General features: G+C 40.9%; 1 protein-coding gene across 5 annotated transcripts in view; it reads left to right on the plus strand.

The window, feature by feature from the left end:
- The window catches only part of SLC38A9 (solute carrier family 38 member 9), a 54957-nt gene that overhangs the window by 24821 nt on the left and 5452 nt on the right, over positions 1 to 24684 (plus strand). For 4 of the 5 annotated variants that reach the window (XM_049796212.1, XM_049796214.1, XM_049796213.1 and 1 more), the window contains 5 exons: positions 1367 to 1564; positions 5275 to 5382; positions 11688 to 11794; positions 18425 to 18538; positions 19850 to 19998. In XM_049796212.1, coding sequence (XP_049652169.1) covers positions 1367 to 1564; positions 5275 to 5382; positions 11688 to 11794; positions 18425 to 18538; positions 19850 to 19998 — 676 coding nt within the window. The remainder of the gene's footprint in view (positions 1 to 1366; positions 1565 to 5274; positions 5383 to 11687; positions 11795 to 18424; positions 18539 to 19849; positions 19999 to 24684) is intronic. The other variant, XM_049796215.1, reaches the window with a different exon arrangement.

The raw sequence follows: 24684 nt of genomic DNA on the forward strand, positions 1-24684 counted from the left end.
GTTGATTTGCATTTGAGCTAGCGTTGAATCCTGTTTCTACTACAGTCCTTACCAGCAAGGCACCAATTGCTGCAGTGCTCTTTCTCTTGTGCTCTGTCCTGCTTCTGCTGTTCTGTCCCATTCTTAATGCAGCAGGGGGTATAACTTGGAGACAAAGTAGACAACAATATTCCACAGCATCCTCCAGCAACTGGAAGATTTAAAGCAGCTGCTTCACAAAATTAACGGCTGCCAGATGCTCAGATGACTCTTGGCAGGGCATTCAGGGCTACCAAGGAGATCAGTAACAACAAAAGCATTTTTCAAGGTCTGTGAAACAGTCCTCTTATAAGCAATGGAGAGAAAGCAAATGAGAAAACTGGAAGTAACATAATGGTCTCTCAAAAATTTGGCAGGACACTTTTTACACCTTTGCCTTTGTAACAGAACAGGCGTGCAGCCAATGTAGGAGGGAGGCTATCAAGTATTGCGGGATGCCAAAATTTAAAATAAGACATTATAAGAGCAATAACACAGGTTCATATTTCAACATGTAACTTTGTAGGCATGTGTTAGAAAGAAATGCTGATTATAACAAAAATCAAATAAACACATTTTTATCACGGGATCTTTTTGTTTGGTTGGTTTTGTTCCAGTCACTTGTTCAAGAGCTGCCATTGATCAACCACCATGTAACAGCAGTGAGATGTTCCCTTTTGGCAGTGTTATGGGTGCATATATTATGGGTGCATAAATTGCTTCCGTTTTGTTGTCTAGCAGTACTTGCACCTGGCACGGCACCAAGATGACAGGGTATTTTGGTTTAGTGCATGAGTTTTAGACCTGCCAATTGTTGTAGTAGCTTTCTTGTCATCCTTAGTTTGTGTGTTCCCAGAGCAATGTACAGTAATACAGGCTCTTCTGTACACCGATGCGCTTGCATCTTGGTTCATATGATCTTACTGAAGTGTGCAGGGACAGATTACAAAGCTAAATACGCAGCCAGATGCAGAGGTGTGTTCCTATGACTTGATTCCAGCAGATGCATGTAGGCACTGAACACACCTAGTTACAGGTATGTGACCTTGAAGGCTGATCCTATGCCCTAGCTCAGGTGTCAGACAAATAGCATCTTTGTTGTGCTCAGCTGAAAAAAACATAGCACTTACCAGCTTAGAGTGCAGGGTGCCTAGCAATGAAACCTTAGCACTGAACTCCTGATAAAAAAACAAATAGAAGTTAGGAACTGAATTGTCAAACATTGCTTCTGAGTGGTCTTATTTCCCATAGGTAGAACACTCCAGAAATTATGGGATCTTGGCTGTGAAGATTCTATGCAAGTGAAACCATTTTCACCTGGGGTTCTTTTTCTTTTTCTTTCTTCCAGTCATTTGTCCAAGTGCTGCTGGCAGTCACCCACCACAGAACAAGAGTGTGATCTTCTCTTCTGGCAACAATACTGGTTTTGAACTCTTCGAGGAGTGGTGGAACAAATCACAAACAGTACCATTTTACCTGATTGCTGTTCTTCTACCCCTGCTAAATCTGAAGTCTCCATCCTTCTTTGCAAAGTTTAATGTCCTAGGTAGGTAACAAATACTTTAATAACACTGGTTCATTGTGGCTAAAATGTGTAGAAGAAAGTGAAAGCTACTCCAATGAGTAGAATCATAGAATACAATCATCCAGGTTGGGAAAGACCTTCAAGATCATAGAGTCCAACCATTAACACTGCCAAGTCCACCACTAAACCATGTCCCTAAGTGCTACATCTACACATCTTTTAAATACATCCAGGGATGGTGACTCCACCACTTTCCTGGGCAGCCTGTTCCAATACCTGAAAACCCCTTCAGTAAAGAAATTTTTCCTAATATCCAATCCAAACCTCCCCTGGCACAACTTGAGGCCATTTCCTCTCATCCTATCACCAGTTACTTGATAGAAGAGACCAGTATCCACCTCACTACAACCTCCCTTCAGGTAGTTGTAGAGAGCAATAAGGTCTTCCCTCAGCCTCCTTTTCTCCAGGCTAAACAACCCCAGCTCCCTCAGCCACTCCTCATAAGACTTGTGCACCAGGCCCCTCACCAGCTTGGTTGCCCTTCTCTGGACACGCTCCAACACCTCCATGTCTTTCCTGTAGCGAGGGGCCCAAAACTGAACACAGCGCTCGAGGTGCAGCCTCACCAGTGCCGAGTACAGGGGAACAACCACCTCCCTGCTCCTGCTGGCCACACTATTTCTGATGCAGGCCAGGATGCCGTTGGCCTTCTTGCCCACCTGGGCACACTGCTGGCTCATATTCAGCTGGCTGTCGACCAACACCTCCAGGTCCTTTTCCACCAGGCAGCTTTCCAGCCACTCTTCCGGTAGTTTGCCGGCAGCCGATATTGTGCCTCAGAGTGATTCACTCCTTGGTTTGTTACTCACCCACAGGCTTTCTACCCTTCTTTGGTTGAGTCTTAGAGTGAATAAGGACTTTCAACAAGGCCAAGTGCCAGGGCCTGCACTTGGGTCACAAAAACCCCATGCAGCGCTACAGGCTTGGGGCAGAGTGGCTGGAAAGCTGCCCGGCAGAGAAGGACCTGGAGGTGCTGGTCAACAGCCGGCTGAATACGAGCCAGCAGTGTGCCCAGGTGGGCAAGAAGGCCAACGGCATCCTGGCCTGCATCAGAAATAGTGTGGCCAGCAGGAGCAGGGAGGCGGTTGTTCCCCTGTACTCGGCACTGGTGAGGCCGTACCTCGAGTCCTGTGTTCAGTTTTGGGCCCCTCGCTACTGGAGAGACATGGAGGTGCTGGAGTGTGTCCAGAGAAGGGCAGCCAAGTTGTTGAGGGGCCCGGAGCACAAGTCTTGTGAGGAGCGGCTGAGGGAGCTGGGGTTGTTTAGCCTGGAGAAAAGGAGGCTGAGGGGACACCTTATCGCTCTCTACAACTGCCTGAAAGGGGTTGTAGTGAGGTGGGTGCTGGTCTCTTTTATCAAGTAACTAGTGATAGGATGAGAGGAAATGGCCTCAAGCTGTGCTAGGGGAGGTTTGGATTGGATATTAGGAAAAATTTCTTTACTGAAGGGGTTTTCAGGTATTGGAACAGGCTGCCCAGGGAAGTGGTGGAGTCACCATCCCTGGACGTATTCAAAAAGCATATAGACAATGCACTTCAGAACATGGTTTAGTGGGCATGGTTGATGGTTGGACTTGACAATCTTGAAGGTCTTTTCCAACCTAAATGATTCTATGATTCCATGGTTTTTTTCTTTTGCTCACTTGATAATCCTGTAAAGCAAGTTCTACTGTATTTACAACAGATTTTCCCAGACTGTGGTACACATACTACTATGCAGCATTTGATGTTTACTTCCTTGGCACAAACAGTCAGGCATACCCTTCCTTATCTGGTAAACATTCAACACAGGCAATTACTTCCAAAGATTAATTGCTTCTGACCTGAAGTCATTTGTTGCTAGTCAGTTGATTAATTAATCACAACATCAATCAGCATAACCTGCTGCTATGCTTTGCCCCAGCTCCCAATACCCTGGCCTATTGTGCCCTACAAGGTCAAAAATTGCGACTCCTCCTTGCTTCCATGTGTTGAGGTAGAAGACTGAGGCAGGTGGGATTGGTAAAGTGGATAAAGCACATGGGTGATGGGTAGGGTTGGTCACGGTTTATGGAATAGGAGAGGTCTGAGGGCATAGTATTGAAGCCCATGATGAAGAGAAAAGCAAAGGGGATGGGGGATCACAGAATAGGTTGAAAGAAGATGGAGATTTATGGTAAAGGAGGTAGAGGACAGGGAATTGAGGGTCTAGTTTGTTCTATGTTCCAGTATGACACTTAATTAGAGCTTGGATCTGCTGTTGCTGGACCCACTAAATGAAAATGCAGCACGGGAACTTGGGTAAGTGATAGTGCCTCTGTGTAAAACGTAAGGTTTTTACGTAGACTAGGTATAACATTAGGAATAAGAAAATATTTGGTCAAGTGAGGTCTAGCCATAACTGTATCTTTTTTTTAAAAGCAGCACATTATCATGGGCAACTATTCTTTTATTTGAGAACCTGGATATTAAAATATGAATTTCTCATAACTTCAGTAGATTATTGTGTAATTCAGAAGCTGTTCAAAGTTGCCTTAGTTTTTGTAAACCTTGACATTTATAGGACCAGAAAAATTGGAAGGCAATTTTTGAGATGCTGAAATGAATCTTAATAGAGCACTTTTATGTATCTTTACACCTATAGAAACCTAAATCATTAGGAAACTGCAGAATATTTTAGCCATTAAGCTGATCCTCAAGTACAGAACCTTTTATCTTCCTAATTCCTTGACTATGCTCTGTGTAATTGAATGATAATTTCTTCAGTTTATTTTTTAACCTTGGAGATATTCCTAGAAAGAAATTATGTCTTATCTGAACCTGTATTCTAAACTGTAAAAATGTTGTTTCTTTGTTTTTACTTACCTATAGCTTGTTCTCTGGTGACTAGCAGTATTGTTGGCCAGGATGTTGCATTGCAGTAGCCTTAATTACCGTTGTACAGTTTCCTTCAATTTTTAGGAACTTAATATACTGTCCTTAGCTCTTCTGAATGGCAGGAGCCAAGATCATATGCTTTCCAGCCCGCAGGCAGACACAGTAAGGCATTTATACCCATCGGTGATCTTACCTGTAGGCCTCTAGCTGTGCAGAGTATTTCTGGATGCCTCTGAACCAATGAGATGGAATGCAAATCCAGTGTTATGATCAAGGTTGTCCATGGTTATGATAAAGACAAAGTTTAAATCAGTAGCAATCAAATGCCATTATCAACTTCTAGCTCACAGTGTGAAGTTCACCATGGCAGTAAACTTTCATATCTCATTGGGCCATTTGGTTCAAAAAGTCAGTGACGGAATAGGTGTTGTAATGGCTGCAGTACTGTGGCCAACTTTTTCTCATGTTAGATTAAAATCCTGGCAGCTGAAGCTGGAACCAATGAGTTACTGCCTAGAGCTCTCCCTACCTGCCCAGCACCAGGGATTTCAGGGTACTTCTACTGTCACTACTGCAGCATCTAGAGAACATTAAATGTGCTGAAAGCTTCCATTGGGTGCAAGTGCATTATTCTTCCTCTCTGACCTATGAAAGAAGCAAAGAAAAAGAAAATTTAGACTATCCTGTATTTTTAAGAATGAATACCAACCCTAAGTGTTTGGGCTACTGGTAACTAGCTGGATGGAGCCAGAATAAAACAGATCACAAATACTTTCTACTGCCTCATGATGTTTGTTTGGCTCTTGTCTTTTCTAGGTACGGTTTCAGTTGTCTACTTAGTTTTTCTGGTTACTGTTAAGGCTGCTCGTCTGGGAATCCACTTAGAATACAACTGGTTTACAGAGAATGATTTTTTTGTACCAGGTAAGATAGTTAAAATGTAGTAATGAAGCATGTATAGGATGGGTTTAAGATTTTTTTAAAGCAATTCATGAACGACTTTCTCATTTACCTTTTGACACCACCCTGACAGAAGTGAGGAAATGCTATCTGATGTTGCATGTGGAGGCTCAGGAAGGATACTTTGTGACAAAGTGACAATCCCTTTCCCAGTGATGTTCCTTAATTAGGAGACAGTATCAGCACTGTGGAGAAGAGGAGTGCCCGTCAGAGGTATCTCCAACATATATTATGTCTCAGGGAACTTGCCATAGTCCTTTTTCACCTGTATTACATAAGTTCTAGCTGCACCATTTTCAGATCATGCCTATTTCAGTAATGGTTACAAATGTCAAACTGTAGACAGTTTGACTGGTTAAGGTGCTGTAAGTTCTCCACACACTGTCTTGCTTAAATGAAATAGCTTATTCACCGTAATTTATGAGCATAATTTTCCTCTACTTCCCAATCTATCTCAGGTTTTAGTCCATAATCTTCACAGAATCATAGAACAGAATCATAAAATGGTTTTGGTTGGAAGGGACCTTAAAGATCATCTAGTTTCAACCCCCTGCCATGGGCAGGGACACCTTCCACTAGACCATGTTGCTCAAAGTCCCATCTAACCTGGCCTTGAACACTTCAGGGATGGGGTATCCACAAATACTCTGGGCAACCTGTTCCAGTGTCCCACCATGCTTACAGTAAAGAGTTTTTTCCTTACATCTAATCTAAATCTACCCTCTTTCAGTTTAAAACTGTTACTCCTTGTCCTATCACTACACTCCCTGTTAAAGAGTCCCTTCCCATCTTTCCTGTAGGCCCCCTTTAAGTACTGGAAGGTTGCTATAAGGTCTCCCCAGAGCCTTCTCTTCTCTAGGCTAAAAAAGCTCAGCTCCCTCAACCTGTCCTTATAAGGACCTGCTTGGGCAGGTCCATGTCTTTCTTATGCTGGGGGCCTCAGGACTGAATGCAGTACTCCAGGTGGGGTCTCATGAGAGCAGAGTAGAGGGGCAGAATCACCTCCCTCAACCTGCTGATTACACTTCTTATGATGCAGCCCAGAATGCATTGGCTTTCTGGGCTGTGAGCACACATTGCTGGCTCATATTCAGTTTTTCATCCACTAATACCCCCAAGTCTTTCTCCTCAGGGCTGCCCTCAATCCACTCATTGCCCAGCCTGTATTTGTGCTTGGGATTGCCCCGACCCATGTGCAGGACCTTGCACTTGGCCCTGTTGAACTTCATGAGGTTCACACGGTCCACCTCTCAAGCCTGTCAAGGTCTCTCTGGATGGCATCACTTCCCTCCAGCGTGTTGACCGCACCACACAGCTTGGTGTCGTCAGCAACTTGCTGAAGTGCACTCGATCCTACTGTCCATGCCAATGACACAGATGTTAAACAGCGCTGGTCCCAATACTGACCCCTAAGGAACACCACTCGTCGCTGGTCTCTGTAGGGTTTAGAGTTATTCCATGCGGGGCCTGGACGATAGAACACCAATATGATGGTTAAAGTCGCCAGTTTATTGAGCTTAGCTGATCATTTTTATACAATTCTCTTAAGTTGTTTAGAAACTTTGATTGGCTGCTGCATGCAAGCATTTGGTGTCCACGCGCACAAGCGTAAGTGGTGATTGGTTACAACGATACTGTCCATGCGCATAAACATAAGATAAAGTTAGTTATACTCACTCTATACACGCGCATAAACACCGAACATAATTGGCTGTGTTAATTAGAGCATGCAAAACTTGTCTTAGTCCAATTGGTCGATATAAGCCCCTGAATTGAGGTTGTTTGTGCCCAGTTCCCTTTATCGTGGAATGCGCACCTGTGTTTTTCTAATTGGGATCTTTCTTTTTCTATCTTCTTGTTTATTCTGTTCAAGGCCTTCTAAAGGCGTCTGGAATGCTCTCGTGATCATGAGCTACTTTCAGGCCCGATAACTAAATTCCATAACTGAACCCTACAGGTCTCCACTCAGATATTGAGCTGTTGACCACAACTCTGTGTGTGCAACCACCTAGCTAATTCCTTGCCCACCAACTGGTTCATCCTTCAAATCCATGTCTCTCCAATTTAGAGACAAGGATGTTATGCAGGACAGTGTCAAATGCTTTACACAAGTCCATGAAGATGTTGCTCTTCCCTTACCCACCAATGCTGTAACCACCCCATCATAGAAGGCCACCAAATTTGTCAGGCACAATTTGCCCTGAGTGAAGCCATCTTGGCTGTCACCAATCACCTTCTTACTTTCTATGTGCCCTAGCATAGTTTCCAGGGGGATCTGCTCCCTGGTGTTGCCAGGCACAGAGGTGAGACTGACTGGCCTGTAGTTCCCCGGGTCTTCCTTTTTCCCCTTTTTGAAAATGGGGGTTAGGTTTCCCCTTTTCCATTCGGTGGGAACTTCCCCAGACTGCCACAACTTCTCAAATATGATGGATAGTGGCTTAGCCACTTCATCTGCCAGTTCCCTCAGGACCCACAGATGTATCTCATTAGGTCCCATGGACCTGTGTACCTTTGGGTTCCTTAGATGGTCTTGAACATGATCTTCTGTGGTGGTTGGTTCTTCATTCTCCCAGTCCCTTCCTTTGCCTTCTGTGACTTGAGCAGTGTGGCGGGAGCACTTGCTGGTGAAGACTGAGACAAAAAAGTTGAGTACCTCAGCTTTCTCCATATCCCAGGTAATGAGGTCTCCTCTTTCTTCCGGAGAGGGCCCACATTTTCCCTAGTCTTCGTTTTATCACTGACATACCTATAGAAGCTTTTCTTGTTGCCCTTGACATCCCTGGCCAGATTTAATTCTGTCAGGGCTTTGGCTTTCCTAACCTGATCCCTGGCTACTTGGACAATTTGTCTGTATTCCTCCTAGGCTACCTGCCCTTGCTTCCACCTTCTGTAGTCTTCCTTTTTTGTGTTTGAGTTTGTCCAGCAACTCCTTGTTCATCCATGCAGGCCTCCTGGTGTTTTTGCCTGACTTCCTCTTTGTTGGGATGCATCACTGCTGAGCTTGGAGGAGGTGACCCTAGAATATTAACCAGTATTCTTGGGCCTCTCTTTCCTCCAGGGCCTTGGTACTCTACCAGGCAGATCCCTGAAGAGGCCAAAGTGTGCTCTCCTGAAGTCCAGGGTAGTGAGCTTGCTGTGAGCCCTCCTCACTGCCCTAAGGATCTTGAACTCCACCATTTCATGGTCACTGCAGGCAAGGCTGCCCTTGGGCTTGACATTCTCCACAAGCCCCTCCTTTTCGGTGATCTTAGCTTTTCTCTTTAAACACCCATTAGCTCTCCAGTACGTTTCTTTTCTTTCTTGAATGTTGTTTTTTTGGCTGTTTGTTCTTTCCAAATTACTGTTACGAATTACTGGGTGAGATGTCACAGTCATAAACAGTGGTATTGCATGAACAGATAGTCTAAAGAGATCAGTTTCTTGTTTTAGGAGGCTTGGAATGAGACATCTGGGGTTATGTCTTAGCTGTTTTTTCCCCCTTCTTTACAACGGGCAAATGCACGACCACTTAGGTCCGAGGAGCTGTGTCCTGTACTATTGAATTGTATCACTCCTTCTGTTCTTAGAAATGAGTATTTTGTCCTTCTTTAAAAGTTACTTATTTACTTAACGCAAAATTCAAAGATATGCACCTTTATAGGTTTCTTTTGTGGGTCTGTGCATTTTTAGTTTCCAGTCACAATAAGGACTGTACTACCAGTTTTACACATAGGTTGTAAACTATTGTTAGGTCCAATAATGTAGAATTGGAGAACAAAACAAGGATAACTTAAAACATTAGGATGGGTTTTGAATTACTGTAGCAAGATAACAGGTCAAAAAAAAGAAACAGCAGAGTTGTTCTGTGTTTCTAATAGAATCTGATCTAATTCATGGAATCACGGTAAACACACTGTGGCAACAAGAGTAACAACTCAGTGAGTAAACTACAGATAGTAGTTAATTGAGTAAAGTTACCGATACAAAAATCAACTGATTTAGGTGTGTTCTCATCATAGTCAGTGGTCTTGCAGCTACTTATTCGTTGTTGTCTTCTACCACTCCCTTTGGGTTAATTCAGCTCTCTAAATGAACTGAAATGGATCTGGCACAATAATAAGCAGAATAAACAGTTTAGCTAGTGTATTCCATGTACATTTGGCAAAGCAGTCTGCTCAAAATTCTCCACCAGTATTCCCATTCTCCACCTCCCCGCCCCTAGCTATAATCAAATCCGTTTGTTCATTTTTCTGCCGAAGGTCATTCCTTCCTCATCTCATCCAGGCATTCAGAACGCTATTTCAAGATCTGAATGACAAGAAACAAGTGAAAAGCTATGTAAAACAGTTTCTTCAATGTCCTTTCTGGCTGAGTCTTCAAAGCCAGGCAACTGTTGCTGAGTATGACTGTGTGCAAGACCAAAGCAGATGCTCTGGTTATCTGATTATCATCATGATTCCCTAAGAATCCTCCTGACTACATAAGCATACAGCATAAGCACAAATTTACAGATGGATGTAGGTAGTTCTGAAATGGAACTATCTATGCTATCTGTTTTCCTCCATCACTGCATTTACTTTTAGACAGAATTTTTGGACTAACAAACTACTTTTGTCTCCAGTGTAAAAATTTGGATTTCAAAGCACTGGATAATTAGCATCAGCGTTAATGACCTAATTTATTTTGCATGTTATTATTCTTAAAGCTGTCTGTAAGGAGATACAGTACTCAAGCATGTGCTGCTCAGTCAATAGATAGGCAACAATGTTTGGTCTTGCTCCATTGAAAGCATGGAAACTTGGTCTTCACCTAAACTGCCTCTGCAGACAGTCTTCAAATGCTCACATGGCCTCATATCTACAGGCTCATTCCTGAGAGTGCAGGAGAAAATTTGCCCAAACTATGGTTGACTAACATACCCATATAAACTGGAAACCAGCCTAAGTCTTAAAAATCAGGTTTTAAGTATCTTCAAGTTCAAATCCAAGATCTGTTATGTAGTCCTAGTGTAAAATGACTTACAGCACGACACGTGTGCCATGGGTCACTAAGAAGTGGAGCACCCAGTAGTTTGATTATTTTGGCAATGCAACTAGTACTGCTAGGAGATAGGTAAAGCATGTAGCTAATGCATATAAATCCAGCTACTACTGATTGTTGTAGTTATGGGGGAAATGCAGTGTTGAAAGAGATTCTGAATCTGTCAGTTCGATTTTTATTACTGAGATTAAAGTAGTGGATGGAAAACAAGCCCAAAAGTCGCTTGCACTCTCAATTCTATCAGTAGCACATCATGCTAATTAGATATTGAAGATATAGTGAATCCAGCCCTAGGGAAGGCATATTCTCTCAACCTGGATGAGCCCTTCATTAATTGCCTGGGGTGTGTTTACCTTGCTGACTTCACAGCACTTTAGAGAAATCTGGTTTAAGTATGTTTGCGTAGAGCTCTCTGTGGTTTGATCCGTAAGGGTTTGTGAGCCTCTGATGAGTGTTTTGCTATATTGCTGGATGTTTTCCAGAAGCTGAGCTAGCTCAGGGATTTCTAATTGCTGTTAACACTCTAAAGAGTACATATATCATTATATAATGCCAGCAAAGATGGTGCTTTAATGATGTTACACATTGATGAATTCCTAAACCAGTTGTAGCACTTCCAGAAACACAAGCTTGTGAACATAATCCTTCAAGTATTAAAAGAAGCAGAGCAATGCTATCCCCATGGAGACAAAAAAAAAAATAATTTTTTTCATAGATACTGTAAGGTGTGTGATAAGACAGGAAGTCGCTCTGCCTTTCTTTATGCCCTGGTTTGTAGGCAGAACCTCCTCATCAGCTACAGATGTCATTTTTCCTCTGGTAGCGTGACTTCCTAACAACAAAAGATGGTCACAGAGCAAATGATTCCTTCCCCCATCTCCCTGTTCAGGGACCAATAGATATACAGCCTCACTGCAATCAATTCCTGCCTCAAAAATGCTTTTCAGTTAAACTGTTGAGAACCAGAAAAGCTTGTATGTGTAAATCCTAGATTAACCTAATAATATTTGATGGTTGGGGTCTCTCAAGAAACTTTGCTGGAGAGTGGGTTATATAGCAACCACTGTTTTCACACATTTTGTACTTCCTGATTAAATATCTGTATTGGCTATGGTCAGAGGTAAGATAGATTGTCCCATTTCAATGCGGAGGTTCATGTTTCTGCCAACAGACCCACAGCACTGTATGTGCTCTGCATTTTGGCATTGTTTGTTTCAAAGAAGTTATTAACACTTTTTTTCTTCCCTTAGAGTTTAGAATTCTGTTCCCTCAGCTCACAGGGGTTCTGACACTTGCCTTCTTCATCCACAACTGTGTCATCACACTTCTTCAGAATAACAGGAATCAAGAAAACAATGTAAGTGATTTCAAAAGACCTTGCTGATTTATATCTAGATTGCCAGGTGACACGATTTTTTTCCTGTCTGTTTCTCTTTATATTGATCCAGGGACTGTAATAGCTTCAGAAAATGTAACTTGTTCTTGTGATCTTACAAGAGACCAGTTATACATACTTCTCACTGGCTACCAACAGAGTAACAGATGCATTACAGATTTATTCAAATGAAAGCCTTGAGGAGCATCCCAGACTTATTTGTGGTCAGACTGGTATTAAATGGCCAAATTACACACAAGAGACAGAAGGCTTGACAATGTTGTAAGACTCTAGAAAAATTGACTAATCTTAGAATGAAAAATGCTGGAGAATATTGGGCACAGGACTGATTTTAGCAGAATCCTGAACAATAATTTGGGGGTCTAGGTAATATCTTTTCTCAGAGTTGCTTCAGTAGTTTTGTGTCACAATCCAAGTCAAGGTTCATAGGGAAATCTGACCCTATTCAGGACATCCTCAAAGTTGAAGCCTGGATTGGGAACCTTTGTGATATGGAGCCTTTGGGCTGGTCCTTTGCCCTTGAAAAAATTATGTACTGCTCATGCAGATGAAACGGCATTCTTTCTTAATATCTTCCCATTATAAAATACAAAATGGAGTAAATATGATACAGAGTTAGAGTCCTAGAGTACATTTTTACTGTAATTATTTTTATTATTTTTTCCTCCCTACTTTCCAAGATTCTTGTCCAGCTTCATTAAAATCTTAGCTGTAAAGGTAACTGCAATAACATACAAAGATTTCTATATATTAGCTGTATGAAAAACTGGTACAGAATCACAGAAGGTTGAGGTTGAAAGGGACCTCTGGATGTCATCTTGTCCAACTCTTCTGCTCAAGCAAGGCCACCTAGAGCCAGTTGCCTGCACAACACATCAGATAAAATATATCTGATTTGATTATTCAGAGCTGAAGTGCTAATGCAGTGAGATAACCTTTTGCTTTAGTAATTTGCATAGTTACTTTTCTGTCCCTGCGAACTAAGGCCAGCTTGTGAGTGACCACCTCTGTAAAGGAGTCATGAATTCTCCTCCAGGAAAGCTTCTTGGGGTTTATGAGCATTTCTGAAAATAGTTTAACAACTAAAGAGGGGTTAGTGAAGCTCTGGATAAAGAAAACTAAGTAAGTTTCTTCTCAGTTTTTTTTAAGAAAATCTTGCAATGTGGAAAAGGGCACTATTTCTTTTCCTCTTTAGCTATGGCTTTCAAATTCTAAAGGCATGGTCACTCCAGCAATGAGCTCTCTATGCAGAAGAGGCCTAATGCCTCCATGCTATCTTCAAGACTCTTCCTGTGGCTTTTCCCCCTCATTTACATCAGAGCGAGCAATCGGCTGCAAAGAGCAGCACCTGGAATCTTCTCCAGCTTGCTTTTCCTATGTTAAGAAGGAAGAATTTGCTGCCTGCATTTGAATCAGCTTTTCTGAATGCCCTCCCTGGAGCTTAAGTTGAATTTCCAAGTCAGCCTAGCACGGATCCCAAGCCCTCGACAAGACTCACAAGGCTCTGGCGTTCCAGAAGAGTGTTCAGATTGCATGGAAAGAGGACCTTTAAGTATGGCAGGAAAGGTTTGTAATGGGAAACCAAATCTGTGCATAGTTCCTCCAGGAGTTTTATTTGGCTAGAGATTTCCTTCCCTGTTTGTAGCTGTACAGGAGCCTTTCACCTAGGACTCAAACTGCTTTGCAAATGTTAATGAAGCACTGATGCTCTTGAAGAGCTAACTATTTTGTCATTATTTCACTAAGCTGCTGGACTAAGTGGGAGGTTTGCCTATGTATAGGGATCTCAACTTCTGTCAAAAGTCATGGTGTTGAGGGTATTTACATTAACAAGATGCTTTCTTATATCAGTATCTCATGGGGAGTCGATTGGAGACTCCACTGTCTTATGGATCGACCTCTTAACATGTCACTTCCATCAGAGTTCTGTGAAAAGGCACAGAATTTGGCAAGCTGAAAAAGTACTGTTTTAGTTTTGAACAAAACTTGCTGAAACTAGTGGTCATAGGAACATCTCTTCAGGGAGGTGGAAAAAAGTAAGAGAAACAATAACATTCCTTTTACAGAGTAAGAAATCCAAAACAATAGCAGCTTCCATTCCAATCAGAGGCATGTATCACTGCCCAAAGCTAAAACACACATAAGGGGAGGATTCCTCTGGCTGCTATTCCAGTACAGTGGTCTGGGTGCGAGAAGAGCAATGCACTGGAGTAAGACAAACGTTAGCACCACAGCCTGGAGAAGCCATGTGAGCAGAGTTCTGAGTCTGCAGTTCAAAGTTGAGTTCCCTCTCACCATCTCCCACTGCTGTCCCCTTGTATTTATCTGTGTAAGTTTTTGTGCACTGCACAATCAGTTGGTTTGGAAACTGATTGCATAGAAAACTAACCCAGCCACAAAAAGGTGATTTGTTGGGGGTTTTGTTTTGGGGTTTTTTTTCTGATTCACGTCTGTGATCTGGTTCCCTGAGCAACTGTACAGATGCTGCACAAGCCCAGAGCATGATCTACAGGCACATAGGCAGCTAGTGTTGTCTCCTAACAATTGTTTGTGGACTTGCCTGGGGGAAAGGCTGGGAGTGGGGAGATGTCTTTTTGTCCAGGTGGTAACTGCAGAAGGTATGGAGCTGTGGATGGTTCTTATTTCTGCAATATTGAAACACTGTTTATTCCCTGTAAACAGAGTGAGCTTCCATTATTGCTGCCCTACCATTGATTTCTCTTTCCAGCCAAAATTATGTACAGCATTATGCATTTTGGTGAAGTACTTTTTTTGTCATCCTGTTAAATGTTATCACTTGCCCTTTGTGCTTGAACAAGTGAAGTCTGTTTTTATGATACGGATCAGAGTCCTGTTGAGGTATTACAGAGACAGCATCTCTCTTGTGAGAAGTGACCAATCTGAAATTGGATGATCAAAAGGTACTTCTTCTAATGTGGTAATAATTACTAAGCACTGATACAGGCTTCTTCATCCAAGAAGCAACTCTACAAACTTAACTTTCACTGTGGTACTGAGCTAAAAATGAAGTATTTTCTGCATGGCGTGCAACAGGGGAAACAAGACCTGAAAGTTGCTTGTTCTTTTCACCATCACGTAGGAAATACCTTTAGGGCCAGAGAGCCCTCACTGTGCTGCATCCAGTCCTTTGCCACAGGTCCAGCCTGCACCTCAGTACTAGTCTATATGTGTGATACAATGTCTTGTACTTTCAGAGTTTTCTTTGTTAGCTCCACCTGATTTATCAGACCCATCCTTTTGTTAGGAGTCTGATTTCTGCCTTCATTCTGCTGCTTCTGCCAGCCTCAGTCACCCAATTTTCTGTTCTTCCACAGGCACTTGTAACACTTGGTTCTGTGCATGTGACTAGAAAAGCTCCTGGTCAGCCATTAACTGCAGCTAACATACATTCTCCAAGTTCCACCTCAAAATCTGCCTATTGGTTCAGGTGTACTTGACAAGGGCTTGGCAGGTGGCAAGCCGTGATCCTTACAGACTGTGACCTGCCTGTTAACTTAGATATTTCCCTTCCACTCTGACCCCCAAATACTTCCTCCTTTCAACCTTTTTTTCTATATTTGAATCTTAGATTATAAACTCTAGGTGCGAGAACTGCTGTATCCTTTATGCTTAGGCAGCTTCCACCACAGTCATATCCATTCTTAATATAAATGTCTTAGTATAAAATTTAAAATAGACAAATGCGATTATTGCTCTGTTACTTAAAATTAATCCTTTTATCTCTCTCCATGTGTCCTTTGGTTTTATCTGGAATTATGCTGTCTAAACAGTATTTATAGTCAAGGTCTTTATAGAGTGAACCCAGGTCTCCTGAAGAGTAGCGAACAGTAATCAAAAGATGTTCCTGTTACATATAAAAACACACACTCTTGTACAAAGATAATCATATAATATACAGAAGCAGATGTTTGCAAGGGAGCTGAGAGATGTTTGAGAAAAAAGAAACTCAGGTTTTCAAGTTGTCTTTATTTCCTTTCTTGTTGCTTATGGAAATCAAAACCTGGGTATTCTTTGTATGGTGACAGCACCTGAAGACAAGGGTCTATTGTGTTACATGCTATAAAAATACACTATCAAAATTATCTCAGCACTTAGTTTCAGTGCAGATTAAAGCATACACCCTTAATAACTGTAGGAACATGAACTGGTTAGTATAATCGGAGGTAATAGCACCCTTAATACCCTTAATCAAGTGTAGTCCAAAGGAAGCAGTGAGAATTTCATTTCAGATTGCTTGCCCTCGCAACTGCAAGTACTTGTCACAGCAAAAATCGTTTTACAGTTGGTTGTAGAGCTTACATGTAGGCTGAGTACAAATAACAACTGCGAGTTACTATGCTCTCTTTATGCATTAGGAATACACCTAAAATACCAAATTTAAAGTAAGTGAAAACAGGTTTTGTCAGATGATGTGCCTTAAGGTGGGTGCATTTTAAAAGATGACCAAGTCCTGTCTTCTAGAGATGAGAGTCTGTGACTCTGCAAAACCATCTTACCCTGATCAATCTCTGGCTCCTGCAGTTAATGGAAGTTACTCATAAATATCTATAAGAAATCTAGATGTTCAAATTTAGTATTCCTAACATCACTTTTTAGGATGAGCACTGGTGCTTTTGAAGATGTAGCTGTTATATAAAAACCTGTACCACTTCTTATGTCACTGAGGAGAAATTCTGGGAATAATTTAAAGAAAACACTATTGCTCCACTTCTGATGGAGGTTGGTAGTCCTTAGTCAGTGACCAGTGCAAGGAGAGTGAAGACTAGAGAAGCATCTTCCAGCTGCATGTAACTGATGAGCAGGAAGAGGAGGTTGCAGCTGGAAGTGTGCAGCTGCTGGGGACATGAGGGCCACCCTGGGGTATATGTTAACAGTGTATTTTTGTCTGATGAGAAATATCATTAGCCTTTTGCAGGCTGATGGGGAAAAAGACACCAATCTTCTCCCCAAAAGCACTGGCAAAATGAGTGGGAGATTCCAGTTGCTTCACTAAAAACTGGCCTCCTCCTGAACTTTTCTTCAAATTCATAATCTAGCATTTTATACTTTCCTCAGGGACAACCTTGCCTTCAGGAGACCCCAGAAAGGTATAGGATATGCTGCTTTTGTCAAGGAGATAGTGTGAAGAAACACTTGGGGAAGTACTTCCATGCACAGATGTGAGCAAGCTTTGCTGATGCTCAGTGAGCTGGCTGGAGGCCATAATTATGATCCTGGTCTGGAAGCCATATAGTCCTAACCATTTGGTGCTATGCCTGAGCTACTAAGACTTGCTTCTCAGTCACAGGAAAATAGGGTCATGTATTGAAGCATTACTAGTAATCCTTTAAGAAGCTGATAATTAGCAGCAGCTGAACAAATGGTTTGCTATAAGGTAACGAGTCTTCGTAATGTAGCATAAGCTTGTACAGAATATACTTGGTTAATAACTAGAAACAAATGGTCTCCTACTTTATTTCAAAAAAAAATTGATGTAGAAGAGTAACCCACTAAGTACATTGCTATGAGGTCACTCTGATGTATATGTGGATTCTGCAATTTCATAAAGTGCTTGAGTAGATCTGCAGCCTATTTTCCAATACTACATGTTGCTAAAATATTTTAATTATTTTTGTGTAGTTGACAATCTTTTTATATATTAGATACCTCATAAATATAGTCAAAATTTTCAGAAGTGAACACTGAAGTTGAAGTTTAAATCCATGTTTAGGTATATGTAATACAGTTAAATATGGATTTATGACCCTAGCTTCAGCACTCTCTCCTAAAAATCTTTGACTATTATTTAGTACACTTGCCTGGGGTGTTTATAGAGATTCAGTAATAAAGTGGATAGGCAATTTTAAATGAAAGAGTCATTACAAAATACAATGCTAAAGTTAAAGGACATGTATACCTCTGTGCCTAACGATGCCTTTCTGGTTTATTTATAATTTTTATTTAATGGTGTGTTAGCTATGTCTTGTACCATCACACCATTCATACAGAAGCCTGACATACTAGTTTCTGATTTGGAGCCAGTGTGTGTGGATCATCCTCTTAGGTTTCAAAGCAGCTTCTTTATGTTATATCTGCCGTTGGGTAGGCTGATATCTTTAATTGCAAGATTTTAGTCCTGACTAACCTGTCTCTGTCTTTTGACAGCTGTCTCTGTGTCCCAGGGCTCTTAGTAGGAATAAGTGAATGTAAGAAAATAGAGGGGGAGTTCTTGTTTGTTTGTTTTAATAACTGGTGTATGTTTGTGTGTCCAACAATAACATGCTACATCTATTAGCATATCTGTTTCTTGGTGCCTTTTCTTTATGTAGATAGGTACATAATACCTGTCTAACTCCACTTTGGGGTATCTTCTTGCAGCTTTCTGATCTGATCCAAGACCAGATTTGAAATGCCCATTCAAAAGTAATAGAAAGTAAAAGTAAAAATGTAAAAGTAATAGTAATAAACAGAAAACAGTCGTAAATGTAAAAGTAACAGTAATAAATGCAATAGAAGTCTTCTCATGAGGTTTTTATTTTGCCTGTTTTGGTGTGTCAGTGCTGGCCAAAATAAGATTTTCTCTTTCTTCAGGTTAGAGACCTCTCTATTGCATACTTCCTGGTGGGATTAACATATCTGTATGTTGGAGTGATAATTTTTGCATCTTTTCCTTCTCCACCACTATCCAAAGAATGTATTGAACAGGTGAGATATTTTACTGCAGTATATATTTGTCCTTGATCTTTTAATAAACATGTATTAAAATAAAGAACTGCTACTGCTTCTTGCTTCATGACTCACCCTGGCAGACACATCTGTCCTTGACTCCAGTCAGTTGGCTAATATCTCATGGGCACTACCACAAGCAGATGAGTAATGGTTGTGTTATCTCATTTATATTCATGTCTGGTTGCCAGTGGTTCTGTAAAAAACAAACATTTAATAAATACTCTATGAAAGTGATGAAGAAAGGGCCAAAATGAACAAGTGAACAGTTGAGTCTTTAATTTCTTTATCTTTGTTAATCCTGAAAAGTATTATGTTTATGTTTAGTTGTGTGTGCAGTGACCAATCCCACTCACTGGGACTGGTTTCAGGTACTCCAGAAAAAGAAACTCGTTTCGGTAGGAGTCTTCACTTTGGATAGGTTTGGAGTCTAACACTTTGGTGAGCCTTGACAGCAGTGTTCTTCAGATAATAGCACCACATGAAACACCTTGTGAAGGCTATTAAACTCTTACCTGTTTATAGGTTAGGCTGATTCCCACACACTGAATTACTTCAAAGATAGGAGTTATCAATTGGTGATCCATTTTATGCCAGCTGATCCATGTCTCTTGCATAATATTTAGCAATAAAGCAGCATTTAAAGGCTTCCTCTGACTGTAGCTTAGTGAGAACTGGTGGCATTGTTTAACCATGAAGTAATTTTTTTGAACCATTTAAAATAATTTCATGGGGTGAAATCCCCAGTTAAATAATAGAAGACAAGGGATTTTCTTCCCATTTATTTTCTGTAGTTATCCTAAGTACTTACAAAGCCATTTGTATATTTCCATGATACTTAAGTCTTATAGTACTTTTTCAGATGTTCCTATGTGTAGTATATGATCCCTTCCTCATTTGTATGTGATCCAGTTTTACTGATTGAATAACTGGTTTTATTATCTAGTTATCTGACAGGTAATAGGAGCATATGAATCCTAAATGGCTAAAATATCAGGTGGCCCTTCCACAGCCTGGATTATTTGAGGATGTTCAGAAGATTAGAAAATAATTCCATCTTTAATGCTAACGTGAAAGCTGACATCAGCCCTGTAATATTAAAAAATCAGCTGGTGTTTGGTAGCAAGGCAATTGTGAAAGAGGGAGAGGGTATTTCATGTTACGGAGCTCATTTAGCAATTTTAGTTGCTCGGCTTTTATCCCTTCCTTTCTTGCACACACCTATTAAAAATCAGCATATATATGTAATCAAGCCACCATTGATAAGTGTAACATTATTCCTATGTTTAGAATTTTCTAGATAACTTTCCCAGTGATGACATCATGTCATTTGTTGCAAGAATATTCCTGCTGTTCCAGATGATGACTGTATACCCACTGTTGGGCTATCTGGCACGAGTTCAGCTGTTAAGACAGTTTTTTGGAAATGCTTACCCAAGGTAAGAAGTCTACTCCTTGACAAGAGCTTGGCACACTTTGCTTAACTGGCCTTATTTTGTCAGAAATTTGGCTGAGCTTTGGGGGATTTCCTTTGCTACATTAGGTACATTTCAGAAGCTAATTTCACAATGTTTGTGGAGTCAGGGGGTGAATAGGCATGCAAAATAAACTTGCCTGCAGATCAGGACTGTTACAGCTTGGCAGAGCAGAATTGGGGGGGGGGGGGGGGGGTGTCTTTTGTTTTAGCTCTTCATTTTGTCAATAAACAGAGGAATTTTGTCAACACAGTTCCTTTGTGTTATGCATTTATATGGCAAAAGAAGAGTTGTACAGGAAAAAAAATTTGTCCAGTCCAGAAACATTTCATGAAGTAGTCTTTAAGCTGTGAAGGACATACCCTCTGGATATTAACCTTTCAGGGTGCCATATGTGTTTTTATTGTGCATAATTAGTAATCATCCATCTGTTTTTAAACAGAGCTAATAGCTGAGTGAGTTGTTAGCTGTGTTATCTAGGCTGCTGCTATGCTTATAAAAATAGCTTTTCACATGCTAATTTCAGAGATGAGCCCCACCCCTGTATTTGTACACTGTCTTGAACTCCAGGGAAGAGCTGATCCAGATTTCAATTTTAGTTTTGTTTTTTTTAAATAAAACCTGGGACATTTAAATTTGGAGTATTGTCTGAATTTGTCACAGCTGAGAACTTGGCATTTATCTCTGAGTTTCTTATTTTATATTGTGAATTGCTGTTGATGGAGGAAAGGAAAAAAATATCCCAGAAAGAAATGTGTATTTCCTCTGTGACATCAGCAGTAGCATACAGGTCTGGGAAGACGTTCCGAGTTTCATGTTTCTTCTATGTCCTAAAATAGGTATGAGAAGCTCTAGAAATTGGATGCCTAAAATTAGGCAGTGAAATAAGTGCCTACTTTTTTTGATACTAAATTGTACGCAGCTCAATGTTGAGATTTTTAGGAACTGCTGCAAGTTACTCTTGGAAACAAGGCCATTGATTTAAGTGCTAAACATGGATTTCACAGCCACTGGGAAATAGCCATGTCCTTTATAGGATGTGGATGTGCCTCTTCCTATCTCCTCCCTCCATTTACTCCCTGACCAGAATGGTTTTCATTTCCCTCATGCCCTCTCCTAGAACCTACAGCTCATACCAGTCTCTTCTCAAGTTAATTCCCGCTTGCTGTTTTAAGCCTGCATGGTATGACGAATGTGATGATGCAAATACTTGCTTAGTTCTTGTCTCCAGGATGTCCTGTGGGTTGTTTCACTCACTTTTTTTTTTAAAGACTCCTTATAGGGAGGTATTTAAAGTTTCTGAAAAGTCAAAAATGGTTTCTAGGAAGCCACTTAAATCAATCCAACCTATAGTGATAAGGTAGTACATACTGGCTGGCTGGCTGTGTCTCCCTCTCTAGTATCCCAAGTATCTCAAATATAGCACAAAAACCACTCGGCTAACCTCCAAGCTTCAGCTTCTGTGCATTTACAACTGGCAAGGTCAGCCCTTAGTTTTTCTATGGAATGGGGACTAACTGAAGACTGGTATCAAGCACAGAACCTGTCTCTGGGAGGATAGTAAAGATTTCCTACGTGGCTGTGAAATATGTCTTTTGATGACTGGTTCTCGCCAGTAGCTAAAGTTGATGGAGGTCCTTTAGTAGCACTGTGCCTATATCACCTTTCTAGGAAAAATTTCAGTATTCTGAGTTTTTCCCCGAGCTGCTTTTATGGGGAAACATTTTGCAAATATAAGGAAGTGGCTCTTGCTGACATTTACTCATGTCTCACTGGGGAGCCTGTTGAAGAACCTATATGGAAATATTAAGTTCTATTACTTCTGTGTAGAAAAATGAGCACTCTACTAGTAGTTATATGTACTCGGCTTCTTTTATCGAAATATTCAATGTCCAGGGCTAATGGTTCTCGGGCAATAAGAAGACTGACCTGCAGAGACTCAAGCTTTAGCTCTTAGATGTATCCATAAGGTGTATATACAGAGGGGAATATTCCTGGTTACTTACTGGAGAAAATTTCTTTGTAAGTAATGAAACAAAAGGATGAAGCAGGAGAAAAACAGAAGAACAGAAAGTGGGGTTCTGTGCTGTTCTTCTAGAAGAATTTAAAAAAAAAAAAAAACAAACCCAAACCCACAGTTTAAAATCTTGTCTTTTTGTGACTGATTCTGTCCATTTACATGATTTTTCTGCCTTTTCCTATTTTTATTTTCAGGTTGTGGAAGTGGGCCTTAGGAGTGTGCACTGATGATATATCCATCCATCTGTTTATACAGCACATTGGGCAGTGTGCTGAATTCATATTGATTGTGCATTTGAGGATCTCTGTTGGCTACCTCATTTAACCCTGTGATTCAATTTGCTAAATCACATGTATTTCCATAGGTGCATCCTTCCTATACTAAGTTTCCTTTGCAGCTGAGAGAATGTTATAAATTTACCTTCTGGCTATAATTATCCCATTATTTCCTTTTTTACAAAAGAAACCAAGCAAACAAACCACACCTCCTCCTCTGGTCCAAGTCCCCATTATAAACTTACCTATCTTCCTTTTTAAGCGCTGGGTTGCTCCATACAGATGTGCTGCAGGTTTCACATGAACTGGAAGCTCCCTCATATGAAAAGCCAGGCTTCTTTATATGAGCAATTGTTTGCAGATGTAGATACATGCTGCTGCCATGGATGGAGTTCACGGATAGCCATTATTAGCTGGAGCACTTGGAATTCTGGATGGATGTGTCTTAAAGCTGGCTGTTGATTGAATAGCTTGATCATGCATGTGCTTACAGGGCTGCCAGATAATTTTTATTTCCTAGCAGTGACTGTATGACTCAGATAAATTTGGTTCTTTGCTTTAACTCCTTTTTCTTTACTATTTATCTGTCACTGGGTATGATGAAGCATCAAGGTATCAGTTTGCTGTTTTGTAGTTTTTAGTCTTGACAATCGGTCTAATCCAAGGCAATTTCTACCAAAAGCAGCATCCTGTTTCTTATCCTGGCTTTTGCTGGTAGGCCATGGATTATCATTGGGTTATAATGAGGAACTATTCACTCACCTTCAGGGGAGCTTTTCTTGTCTGAAGACTGATCCCTATGTCTTCTGTCTCATGCTTTTTAGATACTTTGCAGTGCTATTTTTCTACTAACAGTGCTTTGCTGTGTTTATCCATAATGTATCCTACTAACCTGTAGTACAGTGTGTTGAAGAAGCTCACCCTCTCCAAACTTAAAAGCTTAAGTAGATGATACATAACTTTTTCTTCTCCCAGGTTTCACATCAGGGATCAGCTCAACAGTGGCAGCTTGCTTGACTGAAGCATAGAGGAAATGAGTAGCATCCTATGTCCTCTAGCAGTCAGGAGGAGAACAAAAGCCCCTCTGCTTCTTAGAAGGGGCATTCTCCTTCTTATGTACCAGTCACTTCTGTCACTGCCCAGCTTAAAAACAAATACGTGTGTAGATATGCTGGGCACAGTAGTCTTCTGACAGGCATCATCACAAAACCTTCAGCTTTTCTGTGCTTCCTATAAAACGTTTAGAGACAAGAGAAGGCATCCTAATTCCTTCTTTAATTTTGCAAAATATATGCTAGTGTGCAGACGACAACATAGAAAGTGACGTACTGGGACAAAGCCCAAGGAACTCTTCATTCTCTTGTTCTCTCCCTGGTGTTGTAAAGGAAGGCCAAAATACCATGTATTGGGAAATTACTTTCTTTTCTAAAGTGAGAGATGTTTCCAATAGCATCTTTTAACGGGTGACTTAGGGCCAGAGGCATCTGCTTTATCTGCTGTTTCTTACATGACTCTGGATCTTCTTTTGTGTACAGAAAGCTAGTTTTTTTTATTATTATTATTATTATTGGCTCTTGGCTACAGTGATATTTTTGACAGAGAATTCCCTTGATTAATTATATGCTGTGCATAAATTGCTTTGTACAGTCATCTGATCAGTTTTTAAAACTTTTTAATATCTTTCCTGTTCTGAGAGGTTAAATAAGCTGATGGACAGAAATCACTTGGCTTTTCTTACAGATTGTCCTCCCTTTACTCCATGGTAGCCCAGCAGACCTGCCAGTTCTCCCATAGATGTGTGTCTTCTGATGCAATGAAATAAATTTCTGCTGTTTGCATGTGTGTTATCTGCTCTTCACCTAGCTGCTTCTTAACTGCTGTGATTCATAGTCTTTTGACTGATGTCACTTGAGTGAGATTTCCAGGAAGAAACTGCATTTTTACATACAGTAACCTTTCAAAAATTCTTACTTAAATGATCTTGTTTTGCTTTTTTCTTTGCTTTCCTCTTTTCTTTATTGTGTATGTTCACCCTGTGACTCCATGCCGAGTCCAGCACTTCTAATTTCCTTGTGTCTGACCTGAGGGGATTTAAAATTAGTTTATTTCTTAAAATGTCCCCTGCCCTCGGGTTTGCTTTCACAGTTTTCGATATGATTCTTACTTTGAGGATGCTGAGGTTACTTAGATATATGCGGTCACTGTTGTTCAGTGGCTTAACTGTAACTACCACTTCCTCAGGAGAGAACTTGATAGAGCAAGCCCTCTAATGACCTTCTGGCATACCAGGTTGTTTCTCAACTCTTGTCAATCTAAAAGGTTGCCCTTGCAATGGGGGAAAAAAGCAAGGGGAAA

This window comes from Accipiter gentilis, chromosome Z (assembly GCF_929443795.1).
Source record: "Accipiter gentilis chromosome Z, bAccGen1.1, whole genome shotgun sequence".
NCBI lineage: Eukaryota > Metazoa > Chordata > Aves > Accipitriformes > Accipitridae > Astur > Astur gentilis.